Genomic DNA, 13,516 nt, shown 5'->3' with positions numbered 1-13,516 from the left:
AGAAAAGGTTGCTAGAGCCCACTGCCATTTTGAAACGGGCCTCGATATCACCTGTATGGTTAGAGGCGAGAGACGCTGTGTGTTTAGAGGGCAAACGCACGCAGGAGAGTGGTCCGTGACTCAGAGACGAGCTCAGGACTCGCGTCGGCCAATGAACAGTCGAACCACAGCCACCGCTTCCTGTTCACTTATATACCCTGTGCTGAACAGTATGTGACAATTACTGCTGATGTGTTCACTAACTCTTTCCTTTTCTCTTTGTCTCTCTCTCTCTCTTTGTGTCTGTCTGTCTGTCTGTCTCTCTGTCTGTCTCTCTGTCTGTCTCTCTCCACAGACATTTGTAGTCATAAACAATGGGAAAACACTCTTCCGCTTCAGTGCCACGCCCTCCTTGTACATCATAAGCCCTTTTAATCTAATGAGGCGAATAGCTATTAAGATTTTGATACATTCATATCCTTTTCAGTGAAGTGATGTATGTACACTACTACTCTCCTGAATGCTAAAACAAATGTTGCAGTGTTTTCATTTTAATAATACGTGCAATGACTTCCTCTATAAGCCTCATGTCCACCTCCACCCTGAGAGCCAAGAGAGCTGAGTGTGTCCGTTCAGGGTCAGGGAAACTAGTCCACAGTAAGCGGACGTCTAAATACTAAATCATCATCTTCCTTCTTTGTCTTATGGCTTCGTAAATAATGTTCATTAAACCTATACACTATGTAACCTTTTCATGGAAGGATATCGCTTCTTTAGTTTAATAATACGCTCCCTGTGCAAAACACATCCATACTATAAATCCATCTAGGCATAATGTAACACACACACACGATAAAATGCACAAAGTGTGCCTTGGACAAAGTAGAACAACAGTGTCATGATGCTACACACAGTGGACACAGTAGAACAACAGTGTCATGATGCTACACACAGTGCACACACAGTAGAACAACAGTGTCATGATGCTACACACAGTGGACACAGTAGAACAACAGTGTCATGATGCTACACACAGTGCACACAGTAGAACAACAGTGTCATGATGCTACACACAGTAGAACAACAGTGTCATGATGCTACACACAGTGCACACACAGTAGAACAACAGTGTAATGATGCTACACACAGTGCACACAGTAGAACAACAGTGTCATGATGCTACACACAGTGGACACAGTAGAACAACAGTGTCATGATGCTACACACAGTGGACACAGTAGAACAACAGTGTCATGATGCTACACACAGTGCACACAGTAGAACAACAGTGTCATGATGCTACACACAGTAGAACAACAGTGTCATGATGCTACACACAGTGGACACAGTAGAACAACAGTGTCATGATGCTACACACAGTGCACACAGTAGAACAACAGTGTCATGATGCTACACACAGTGGACACAGTAGAACAACAGTGTCATGATGCTACACACAGTGCACACAGTAGAACAACAGTGTCATGATGCTACACACAGTGGACACAGTAGAACAACAGTGTCATGATGCTACACACAGTGCACACAGTAGAACAACAGTGTCATGCTGCTACACACAGTGAACACACAGTAGAACAACAGTGTCATGATGCTACACACAGTGGACACAGTAGAACAACAGTGTCATGATGCTACACACAGTGGACACAGTAGAACAACAGTGTCATGATGCTACACACAGTGCACACAGTAGAACAACAGTGTCATGATGCTACACACAGTGGACACAGTAGAACAACAGTGTCATGATGCTACACACAGTAGAACAACAGTGTCATGCTGCTACACACAGTGAACACACAGTAGAACAACAGTGTCATGCTGCTACACACAGTGCACACAGTAGAACAACAGTGTCATGCTGCTACACACAGTGCACACAGTAGAACAACAGTGTCATGATGCTACACACAGTGGACACAGTAGAACAACAGTGTCATGCTGCTACACACAGTGCACACAGTAGAACAACAGTGTCATGCTGCTACACACAGTGAACACACAGTAGAACAACAGTGTCATGCTGCTACACAGTGCACACAGTAAACCAGTGATTCTCAAAGTGGACCTCAGGGGTTCTTGAGGGGGTTCCAGGGGATCCCAAAAAAAATGTGGATGTAATTTTGTAAAAAAAATAATTACCCCAATTAGACATTTACATTTAGTCACTTACAAGTCAGCAGGAGGGGTACAACTCTGGCAGCTAAGGATAATTGGTATTGTTTGTCAAACAGTGTCGAACTCTGAGTGCATAGTAGTATAGACTCATTAGCAGAGTACATTATGGTAAAAGGCATTAAGGATAGTTGAGGATAACTACAGTATAGATGCAGTTGTGGAATTCTGTCCCAGAGACATCATCTTTATCAATGGGGGTCCGCTGTGAATGATATGAGTTGCAGGTCAAACCATTCCAGATGTTCCTTAACTCTGTTTCCTCACGTTATTCAGCATGATCATCATGTGTACAATTTTGACCAACTGTATATTCATGACTTTTAGTGATCCTCCAGAATGGTCGAAACAAGTAGAGTAAGTACTTGTATTAATTATAAATTATTTAAATAAACAAATTGTTATTAAGGAAGCCTGTGTCTGTAATATAATTACATTTTATAGAACGGGTAGGTCAAATTGGGCAGTCTGATTGGTTCATAGCCATGGTATAATAAGAACCGCGGCTGGAAACAAGCTAGCCGACTAGCTTGTTCCAGGTAAAGTTACTATTGCTATTGTTGTTGTTAACAACCCCTGCTGTGATTGGACGAGGGACATTCCACTATACAGTTGCAGTATAGTAACTGGTACCTTGCGTTGCTTAGCAACAGGGAACGGGGTTGACGTTTGAGGACCAAAATAAAACCTTGGTCTTTGTTTAACTTCATGTTTTGAAAGGATTATGTAAAAACCGTATTAATTAAGAGCAATAACATTCACAATACAATACCAATAACATAAAGCTTTTTCATAATGAGCTATGTCTGTATCACTTTATAATTACAGGCAAAGATCATAGTGATAGGCTACCCATACAGTGGGAGTACAACATTATCAATTATTTTGGATTAACAATGGGCATATTACATTATAACGATACCTTAGAACGTGATTAGAAATAATTCAGTACTCACTTCATGAAATCTGTGTTAATCAGGTATTGTGATACACACACTATGACCTCGGCCTCGTCAATATTTAGTATATGATACATTATGTCATCATATTTCATTGCTTTATAACTTATCACGAGTATTGTTGTATGCACAATTCTAACTATACTTATAATACACTAACACGTCGTAACGTGTTATTAGAAGTATGACTTTAATGCGTTATAGACACAGGCTTCATATGAAGTGTTACCTCCATATTCATTATTTTCAATAAAGACATTGTTACTAAACATATTTGCCACCTTTTCACTCATCCTCTCTCTTCACATCAGGTATACCTTCACGGGTATCTACACTTTCGAGTCACTCACAAAGATTGTGGCCAGAGGCTTCTGTATAGACGGCTTCACCTTCCTAAGAGACCCATGGAACTGGCTGGATTTCATGGTCATCTCTATGGCGTAAGTAGATACCTTGACGAGTCTCTTTTCCAATGTCTAGAATACTGTAAGACTGGGCTGCCCTGCCTAGTGTTGGTGCAGAGATGTAGCAACCAATTAATTCACACGCTAACGTCAGCCAACTGTTCATGTGTTATTATAGATTTTGTGAGTAGATTTTCATTATTATTTTACATTTTATAATATGATCTTGTCGATGATTATAATGAGAATTTATACAACTTGGTTGTGCATTGTTCCATCAGAGGAAAAGCCTAATAGCAAGTAGCAAATCGTTTGTACAACAATCTTGTTTATTTATTATTATTATTATATTTTACAATCTCATTGTAAAAATGTTTTACAATCTCATTGTATTGTTTTCAGTAACTGTATCAGTAATATACTTTTGCATATATTTATTTATTTAAACAGTAAAGTCCTTTTTCACGTAATTATTTTCTTTCAATCATTATATCCCCAACTTGATGCAGTTAAACCCTGTCAATCATGTTGCTGTGAATGCTAACATTTTAATTTTAATTTCTATTGTTTATATAACATTCAAATGCTCTTCTTTTTTATAACAATCAAATTCTCTTTTTTCCTTTAATTCATTCATCCTTTCTTTCATTTCTCTCTTTCCTTTTTCTTCTTTCTCATTCTCTCTATTTCTATCTCTCTTTCTCGCTCTCTCTCTCTCTTTCCCTCTATCTCTCTCTTTCCCTCTATCTCTCTCTATTTATATCTCTCTCCCTCTTTATCTCTCTCTCTCTCTCTCTCTCTCTCTCTCTCTCTCTCTCTCTCTCTCTCTGTGTGTTCTCTGTTTCTTTCTCTCTCTCTCTGTGTGTCCTCTGTTTTTTCGGGTATGGCTACTGAGAGTAACTGTATCTGATCCACCTTGCAGGTATATAACAGAGTTTGTAAACCTAGGCAATGTGTCAGCTCTGCGTACATTCAGGGTTCTGAGGGCATTGAAAACAATTTCTGTTATCCCAGGTAAGACCGCTCAGGTGTGAGTATGTACCCGGGCGGGGCGAGTCGTGGGGTCGATGTTAGATGTCTTTTCTTTTTTTTTCTATTCCCTTTCTTCTCCTCCTCCTCCTCCTCCTCCTCCTCCTCCTCCTCCTCCTCCTCCTCCTCCTCCTCCTTCTTCTTCCTCCTGGGTGGACAGGCGTTCTCTCTCTCACCGTGGTGTCCCCTCCCGATCTTCTTCTTCGGTGGTGGTGCTGGTGTCGTGATCTTGCGCGTATACGTGCGTTTTGCGTGTGTGTGCGTCTGTGTGTTTTGCGTGTGTAGTTGTGTCGTGTGTCATTGGGGTCTTTTGTTCTGTGTGTCATCCTACCTTGTTTACAGATATGTAACAGAGTTTGTGGACCTTGGAAATGTCTCGGCGCTGAGAACGTTCAGGGTTCTCCGAGCCTTGAAAACTATCTCTGTCATTCCAGGTGAGACTCCCATTTAAACACTAAGGCTGAGCTTTTTATACTTTCTTTATTAACGACCATCTTTTCTATTTGTTTGGACTCTTTAAAAAAAAAGAGAAAAAAAGAGGATGCCAGAAACAATATTTTTTATTTTGTTTCCCTTTTCTTTTCTGACAAATCAAAAATGGTAACAATACATTTTTGATAGGCTTAGCAGTCTACTGGCAGTCTTGTGGGGTTAAGTGGAAGGGATGACCCTATACAACCTGGAAATAGACCCTTAAAAAGAAAATGCTCAAATGTATCTTAGAATTTTATATTCTTTGTGCGTGAAATTGAGAGATAATGATAAAAGAAAAGTCTGAAATAATTGTGTGCACCATGTTTAATGTTATTGATACATTATAAATGTATTACATGATATGGTTAAACTAATTTGGTCTTGTACACCTAGCCTTTATCGTTTTAGATAACAAAAATTCAACCTGTGATTGACCTTTGATCATCATGTATGATTATAACTCGAATAAAAACATAAATTAAAGTTTTGATCACTTATATATCTTTTTCTATAACCAGTTGTGTTTATATATTCCCAGTGGCTCTCTCAGTGTATAAAACACTTTCCTCTGATTTCCAAACACCATTTTAGTCCCTAAGACTGCCAAGCCTAGTTTGACAACACATCTAATGCTGCATGAAGCTTCAAGACACCTGCTTTTAAAAGTTTGGCTTTTAAGGGGCTTTTCCTTTGTATTTCTGTTCTTATTGCAACAGGGTTCTTTCAAATTAAATATCTTTGTCCATCCTGGGACTGAGGGGGAGGGGGAGATCCATAGTAAAATACATGAACTAAAATACATAAATACAATTAAAATGCATATTTCTTGAGCTACACTAGAAATAATATTTTTCTGTGATAATAGGATATGGTAGACAATTAGTATACAGTAGACAGATAGGATACAGTAGACAGATAGGATACAGTAGACAGATAGGATACAGTAAACAGATAGGATATCTTAGACAGATAGGATACAGTAGACAGATAGGATACAGTAGACAGATAGGATACAGTAGACAGATAGGATACAGTAAACAGATAGGATATCTTAGACAGATAGGATACAGTAGACAGATAGGATACAGTAGACAGATAGGATACAGTAGACAGATAGGATACAGTAGAAGACAGATATGATACAGTAGACAGATAGGATACAGTAGGAGACAGATATGATACAGTAGACAGATAGGATACAGCAGACAGATAGGATACAGTAGACTGATAGGATACAGTAGGAGACAGATAGGATACAGTAGACTGATAGGATACAGTAGACTGATAGGATACAGTAGGAGACAGATATGATACAGTAGACAGATAGGATACAGTAGACTGATAGGATACAGTAGGAGACATATAGGATACAGTAGACAGATAGGATACAGTATACAGATAGGATACAGTAGGAGACAGATATGATACAGTAGACAGATAGGATACAGCAGACAGATAGGATACAGTAGACTGATAGGATACAGTAGGAGACAGATAGGATACAGTAGACTGATAGGATACAGTAGGAGACAGATTATACATTTGCACTATTGGAAATGTTTTGATGCAGCCATACATAAACACACACACACACACACACACACACACACACACACACACACACACACACACACTCACACCAACATACACACACACACGCGCACACACACACACACACACACACACACACACACACACACACACACACACACACACACACACACACACACACACACACACACACACACACACACACACACACACACACACACACACACACACACACACACACACACACACACACACACACACACACACACACACACACACACACACTGTACATGCTGCCAAACATTCTAATGGTGCAAATTACTGTTGGACAAGGGTATTGAGGGAGACGTTGGACTATGGATTCCTATGATTTGTTGTGGATTTGTGCACATACAGTACAATATGCTCAGCAGTGCTCTGGGCTAACCACCCAGCCTGAGGGCACACCCAGTGGGCGAAGGGGGTGCCTGGGATGGGAACGGTTCTTCAGTTAAAGCAAAGTCACCATCACGGTTTTCAGACAGGTGATGTTGACACCAGAGTCAATTCCTTCAGCCTTGGCGTTTAAATGACCTGCATGCCACCTCTCATCGCCCCCACCCCCCCTTCCACCCCCTCTCTCTCCCCCCTCCCCCCACACACACACACACACACACACCTTACCCCTCCCCCGCCTGTCCTCTCTTTCTTCTATTCACTTCCTGTTGTTCTGACTGAGCCCGGTCCTGCGCTCTGTTTGTGGTGCTGTGGTCGTGTTTGGTTGATTTGGTGGATGTTTAGTAAATGAAGCGTATTTATCATCTCTGAGACTGGCCTCGGATGTTCCTTAAGACGGAGGACAGAGAGAGAGAGGAAACACAGATTCATCCACTCCACTCAGCTCAATCCTTAACACAACGCTCCCCGACGCCATCGGGCGTATCCTTCCGTGGAAGATTCTTATAATCTTCCACAGTGTCTATGTCGCAAATATAATTTCCACTTTACAGTATACTGTATATCATTCCCTCATACGGGACAGGTTAATTTGGCTCAGCGGCGGCCTGCCAGCGTGTGTCTCTCTAACGGAAACATCCCAGGCAGTTAACTCTGTTTGTTGTTGGTGTTCTATGTTCTGTAGGAGTTCACAGAATGTGGTTTCTTCTGCGTAGTGTGTGTACAGTATAATGAATGTCTGTACTGTTGCAAAAGGTAACTATGGTACTTTAACTCGGTTTAAACATGAATTCATTATCAGAATCAAATCAGTGTGCTGTTACAATCTGTATAGTGGTATATATAGTCTTTTACACTAGCGGTAAATACTCTATATCAAACACAAACAAAGGTTTATGTTTGTAGACTAGAAAGAGACTGCAGGTGCTGAAGTGCCGTGTGCAGATCAGCCCGGTTCACTGGAGCTGCGGTTCAGAGCTGAGATGAGTCCACACAGATAGGATCTGATGCCAAAACGGTGTGTGTTGTTAGTCAGACCAATAGGCACTCCTCCTCCTCGGCCACTTGGTAGGTTTTCCCCAAAATGGAGGCGTGTCCCAAGTTGATCAGAGTTTCAGGACTGCATTTCTCGGATTTTCAAACTAAATGTTTTCGTGACACTGCCACCTAGCGAATTTAATACACTTTTCTGACAGCCTTTTCTGTTACCTTAAACTAACCATAACCGTTAAGCAAACCCTAAAACTATAAAACGAACCTTAGCCCTAACCATAACTGTTAACCTAACCCTTATTAAAACCAAACTTTATACATTAACCATAACCGTTAAGCGAACCTTAAAGGATGTCCGATATTATCGGCCGACCGATATTATCGGCCGATATCGGCAGTAAAATGTGATATCGGAAAATATCGGTATCGGTAAAAAAAATAATTTTTTTTTTTTTTTTTTTTTTTTTTTTTAACCTTTATTTACCCAGGCAAGCAAGTAAGAACCAATTCTTATTTTATTTATTGTCAAAAGTATGCATGTTGGTTTAATTCAACAACTTGTATGTTAATTTTAACTTTTTTAATGATCATATTTTGCACAGATAATGCTTACATTTAGAAAGCCTTTTGAATGCATCCAGTGAAATTATTAGTTACCTGAAATTATTCCGTTTTTTGGGGGGGAAACCCTGCATATATCGGTATCGGTTGATATCGGTATCGTATCGGTATCGGAAATTAAGAGTTGGACAATATCGGAATATCGGTATCGGTAAAAAAGCCAATATCGAGCATCCCTACTTAAAACTAATCTTCACCCTAACCCTCACCGTTAACCTAACCCTTATTAAAACTTAACTTTATATGCCATGCGGAAAAACTATTGAAATTTCAGCCTCCGCTACTGCAGGAATATAGTATAGGTTCAGAGCCACAACTTAAAGGATATCTCCACTGATTTTGACATGTGGGTCCCTTGTCATTATGTGAGTTAATTTATCAGGCCCCTGTTCAATATGCTTTTGCCTTATAGAGATATTATGGTTGTTATTTTTGTGCTGATCCATCGCTTCTTTAGGCTTTCAGTGTGTCTGAAAATATACCTTAAACGCCTTGCAGATGCTCAAAATCATAGGTATAGAATAATAATGAATATATTCATTGTTCCATAAAACATTCCCTCAAAGACAGCCAACTTCTTCATCTTCTTGTGCTAGACTTTAAGTTGAACCTTTGTTAATCCCCTTGGGGAACTTCGTTCTCGGCATTTGACCCATCCTAACTATTTAGAAGCAGTGGGCAGCCACACACAGTGCAGCCCCCGGGGACCAACTCCAGTTGTAACAGTACCTTGGTCAAGGGCAACGGCAGGAAACCTAACATGCATGTATTTCGGTGTGGAAGGAACCCGGAGAACCTGGAGAAAACCCACGTAAACACAGTGAGATCATGCAAATTCCACACAGGAAGGCCCCCTGCTGGGGTTTGAACCCAGGACCTTCTTGCTGTGAGGCAACAGTGCCACCGTGCATAAACCCACAGCGGTAGCATGCCATTTTCTTCAGATGTGGTGGGTTTTGAGCATCGACAAGGTGTTGAGGGTACAGTACATTTACAGTTGCACTGGATGAATCGGCACAAAATGGCTTCCAAATATTTTTACAGTGGAAAAGCATAACGAACAAAGGTCTGATGCAGTATATGGACTCATGTCAAGGTGGGAATGGCAAAGAACCTGCATATCAAACATGGTGGAATTATCCTTTGAAGATCCTCTCCAGATGTATTTTAAACCCTTAGAAACAATACAACAATTTGTATGAATAGTCTTTCCACCAGATTGTTTAATAAACCACTGAAAATCTCTACACCTTTACCCGCGAAGACACATCAATACCGGCTTTCTGTGTATGCTGAAGCTAAAGGTGTCAAGTTACAACATATTGGACCATATGGTAAGGTTCAACCCATTAGTGACATTACACATGCAACTCAGATTTCAGTACAGAGAAGCTCTGGTTACAAGTTCTGCACAAATAATGTGTATAGTCCAAGGGCCTCCAAGAGGAGGTGACCATAGGAAACACATGGTTTTGAGTGGAGGGGATCTTTAAGCAGAGGTTGTACCCCAGTTGAATAGGGGGGGGGGGGTCCTTTCATCTTATTTGATATGCAAGACATATTTTACTGTACAACGCTGAAACCTCTAGTTCTTTGATATGCAAGACATATTTTACTGTGCAACACTGAAACGTCTAGTTCTTTGATATTGTGGTGGAAAGTAGCCGAAGCTGAATAACCCGGAAGAGACCCGGTTAATACAATTTATTAACTCAGTCAAAAAATTGTTAGAGTTGGCTGGATGACTCAACGAGGTGACTAGCTTGGACACTCGGAATGAGAGACCCCCCACTCACTGAGGAACATCTTTATACAAACGGGAGAGGGTGGGGGTCAATGTACTGGACATCTGGGGAGGTGAAGGGTTGAATAGATAGGAAGGGGAGATGAAAGGGGTGAAGAAAAGATGGGTGAAAGATTAAAGAGAGAGAGAGAGAGAGGGGGGGGGTTATCTACCACAATATGCAAGACATATTTTACTGTGCAACACTGAAACCTCTGTATGTAACGACACATCAGTGAACAGCGATTATTAGGGCTTCAACCACGTTTCACAGTTTTTAATCATCTCGTGGTTTCAAAGAATCTAAAATATATGCAACCGAGGATCTTGGACAACTGGAGTTATATGCCGTATTTGCTATCGCGTTCCGCTCTGAGCCGTATGAGATATTCTATCTCCTATGATACCTAATGTATCTCCCTACGAACAAAAAAATACATGCACCACACCTGTATGGGGCTCCGCCCCCATGGTGGCACCGCCCATATAGCAGTGACGGTAGTCACCACACACCCTTCCTCTATTTTCGTCCCAGCGTACTCGGATGCGTGCACCGTACGATAACTAGTAGGATGAAAAGATCAGAGTCATAATGTTGGAAGCTTACCGGAGGTTGCTGGCCCCTGGCATCTTCGACGCATGTTTTCGGCGACACGACGGGCCTGTGTTGATGTTCCTCGTTTGATGACAGCACATCGAGGTTCAGCTGTACAAGGCTGGCTGTCGGGCCAGCTTGTACTCAGGTAGGCCCTGTGTCTTCAGGCATGGGTATTAGTGTTAGTAATGCTGGTTTGTTTTGTTAACACAACCATGTTGTGTGTTGGCGCCGGGGGCAGGATGGTTTGGTGAACGTTCTCTGCAGGGAACGGTTTCCAAGCTGTCTTGGGCGTGCTGCTAAAACATCTAGAGCTATGCTACATGCTATCGCTAATGCCGCATGCTATTACTACTGCTAATTGCTATGCTGTTTTAATGTCTCCGCCGTGAGATGTTGTCACTCTCCCTCCTCTTGCCCGGTTCATCAATGAAGGTCAGTCGGTAGCTGTTGTGGTTTTTTTTGCTGAGTTCTATTTACCTTTTTCGGGTAAATGGGTTGACAACAGGGTAGGTCGTGGCTAGGTTTCCTAGCCAGGTATTTTACCTTGTGTTCCGGCGGGGTTTGTTGAACGGTGTTCCCATCTGGGTTGGCGTCGGGTAGTGGGGCTATGGGTCCAGCCGACATGGTAAACATGTTGCGTGTCTGTGCACAGGCAATTGTTGTCTTGGGTCCCACATCGCCTGGCGCTAGGCTGCAGTAGTATAAGGGCAGGGCCGCCTGGGAGAAATGTGAGGCCCTGTGCGTTTTTAGATGCGAGGCCCCCCACCTCCTGGGGCGGCCCTGTGTAGGGGGCTATTGTTTCGTTTTGTCACTCTGCTATGAGAAGGTCTGTCTTGCTACAGTTTTCTCTCCTCTCAAACCATTCATACTGACGGTCAATCGGTATACTGGGGGAGTAGTGCGGGGGGGGGCTTTGTTTACCTTTTTTGGTAAATGGGCTAAACTAGGGCTGGTGTCCTGTTGTGAATATTTTGAATGAAGACGGGTCTGGTCCGTCTCCCCTTAAACTTTGTGTGTATGGGTTTGCTCATTCTACAGTTTTTTGTGGTTTAGCTCTTTTATTCATTTAACCCTTTCATGGTGCACACCACAGTGGAGGGTGCTGTTTGCAATCACCACTGGTGCTCCATGTTAACATCAGTCCTTTGTTTTTGATATATTGAAACAATGCCCCGCCCGGCCGACACCATGGGTGGGTCGGCCTGGCGAGTGGCTGGTGGGCTGTTAAGGCTTGTACCGCCACGGTATGGAATTGGCAACGATTAGAACTGTGTTCGAATTGCTGTTTTTTTCTATTAGAAAAATGGTGTCTGGTGGAGGGGCCTTGAGGGCCAGCCGACGTCGACACATCGCGCGAGGTTGTTGACGTTATTAGCTTTGACCCAGCCGCAAGCTATAACCGCTCAGGGTTCCCCTCTCCGCAGGGGATTTTGGTCTTCTGCTGGAGCGCGGGCGGTATTGTCCTAGGCCCTACACCGCCTCACACCGCGCAGCCAGAAGAAGAGAGAGCACGGCCTCGTCAGCGGCGATGACGGGGCCCTCGACAGGCGGCCATGTTTTTCCCCCGCCAGAGGTATCCTGGGCGTCGATTCGACAGGTGTCCACAAGGCCGACAGCCTTGGCGGCCGAGGGATCGGCCATGTAGGATGGGTTCGGCTTGAACAAACAAGCCGTCACCGTCCTGCCGCGAGCAGCCCGCTCTCCGATCACTCCCTTCCCCAACACCAGCGGAAAAAGTGGGCTCTGATTGTTTCCTTTGGCTGCGGGCCGCGTGCCTTCGTTGAAGCGCGGGCGGCCCCCCTTTCGCTTCTCATGGGGACAGGGGCTGACACCCAGTTGATGGCTGAGCCTGGGTCTGTCCGTGAGAATGTTGTGCTGTCAAGCGGCTCCCACACCTTGATCTGTGTTGGTTGAGCCTGGTGTTACGTCTGTCAACTTAAGTGTTGTCAGCAGGGGGGCTCGAAACCTTTTGAGGCACACAGTGCGGGCTTCCCCGGCCTCGCCTTCGCCAGGCCTGGTATCATGTTGGTGCCTCCCACTCCTGGAATATTGGCAAGTGGTCGCAGCTCACATGATTTGGGGTGGTAGTAATATCACTGCAGGGCTACGGTGTGTAGGAACCCATGGGGGCCTTACACCTTGCATGTCCAGCTGCAGAACAACTCCTTCAGCATGTTCTGGAGGGGTGTTCAGTGGGGAGGCTTTTTTCATCGGAAGCCCCCCGTATCAGACCGGCCCTTTCTGTCGGGGTTCCCCCTTGGGTGCGATTGCCTCGTGGGTGGTGCGAGGGTCAGGTGTTCCGACACGGAACGCGCTCCTCGCACGGTTCCAGGTTTGGCTACGCACAGCGGGGGGACCGGGCCAACTATCTACGGTTCCTAGCGGACCTGCGCCACGTGACGGCGGGTGCATTGGGAGTGTCGTCACATATGACTACGGCAGTATCATATGTCGAGGTGGATGGAGAGAACGCTGAGGCGGGGACTTGTGTTTA

The 13,516-nt window shown here is 43.5% G+C and overlaps 1 protein-coding gene across 3 annotated transcripts in view; it reads left to right on the top strand.

The window, feature by feature from the left end:
- The window catches only part of scn8ab (sodium channel, voltage gated, type VIII, alpha subunit b), a gene marked incomplete at both ends in the record, with an annotated part of 164,505 nt that overhangs the window by 34,612 nt on the left and 116,377 nt on the right, over nucleotides 1–13,516 (top strand). For all 3 annotated transcript variants that reach the window (XM_084317717.1, XM_084317715.1, XM_084317716.1), the window contains 4 exons: nucleotides 335–465; nucleotides 2,452–2,532; nucleotides 3,446–3,574; nucleotides 4,910–5,001. In XM_084317717.1, coding sequence (XP_084173843.1) covers nucleotides 335–465; nucleotides 2,452–2,532; nucleotides 3,446–3,574; nucleotides 4,910–5,001 — 433 coding nt within the window. The remainder of the gene's footprint in view (nucleotides 1–334; nucleotides 466–2,451; nucleotides 2,533–3,445; nucleotides 3,575–4,909; nucleotides 5,002–13,516) is intronic.

Source organism: Notolepis coatsorum (assembly GCF_963971535.1).
Source record: "Notolepis coatsorum genome assembly, chromosome: 6".
Lineage (NCBI taxonomy): Eukaryota > Metazoa > Chordata > Actinopteri > Aulopiformes > Paralepididae > Notolepis > Notolepis coatsorum.
Note: the sequence above shows the minus strand (reverse complement) of the source record. Positions and strands in the feature narration are given on the sequence as shown.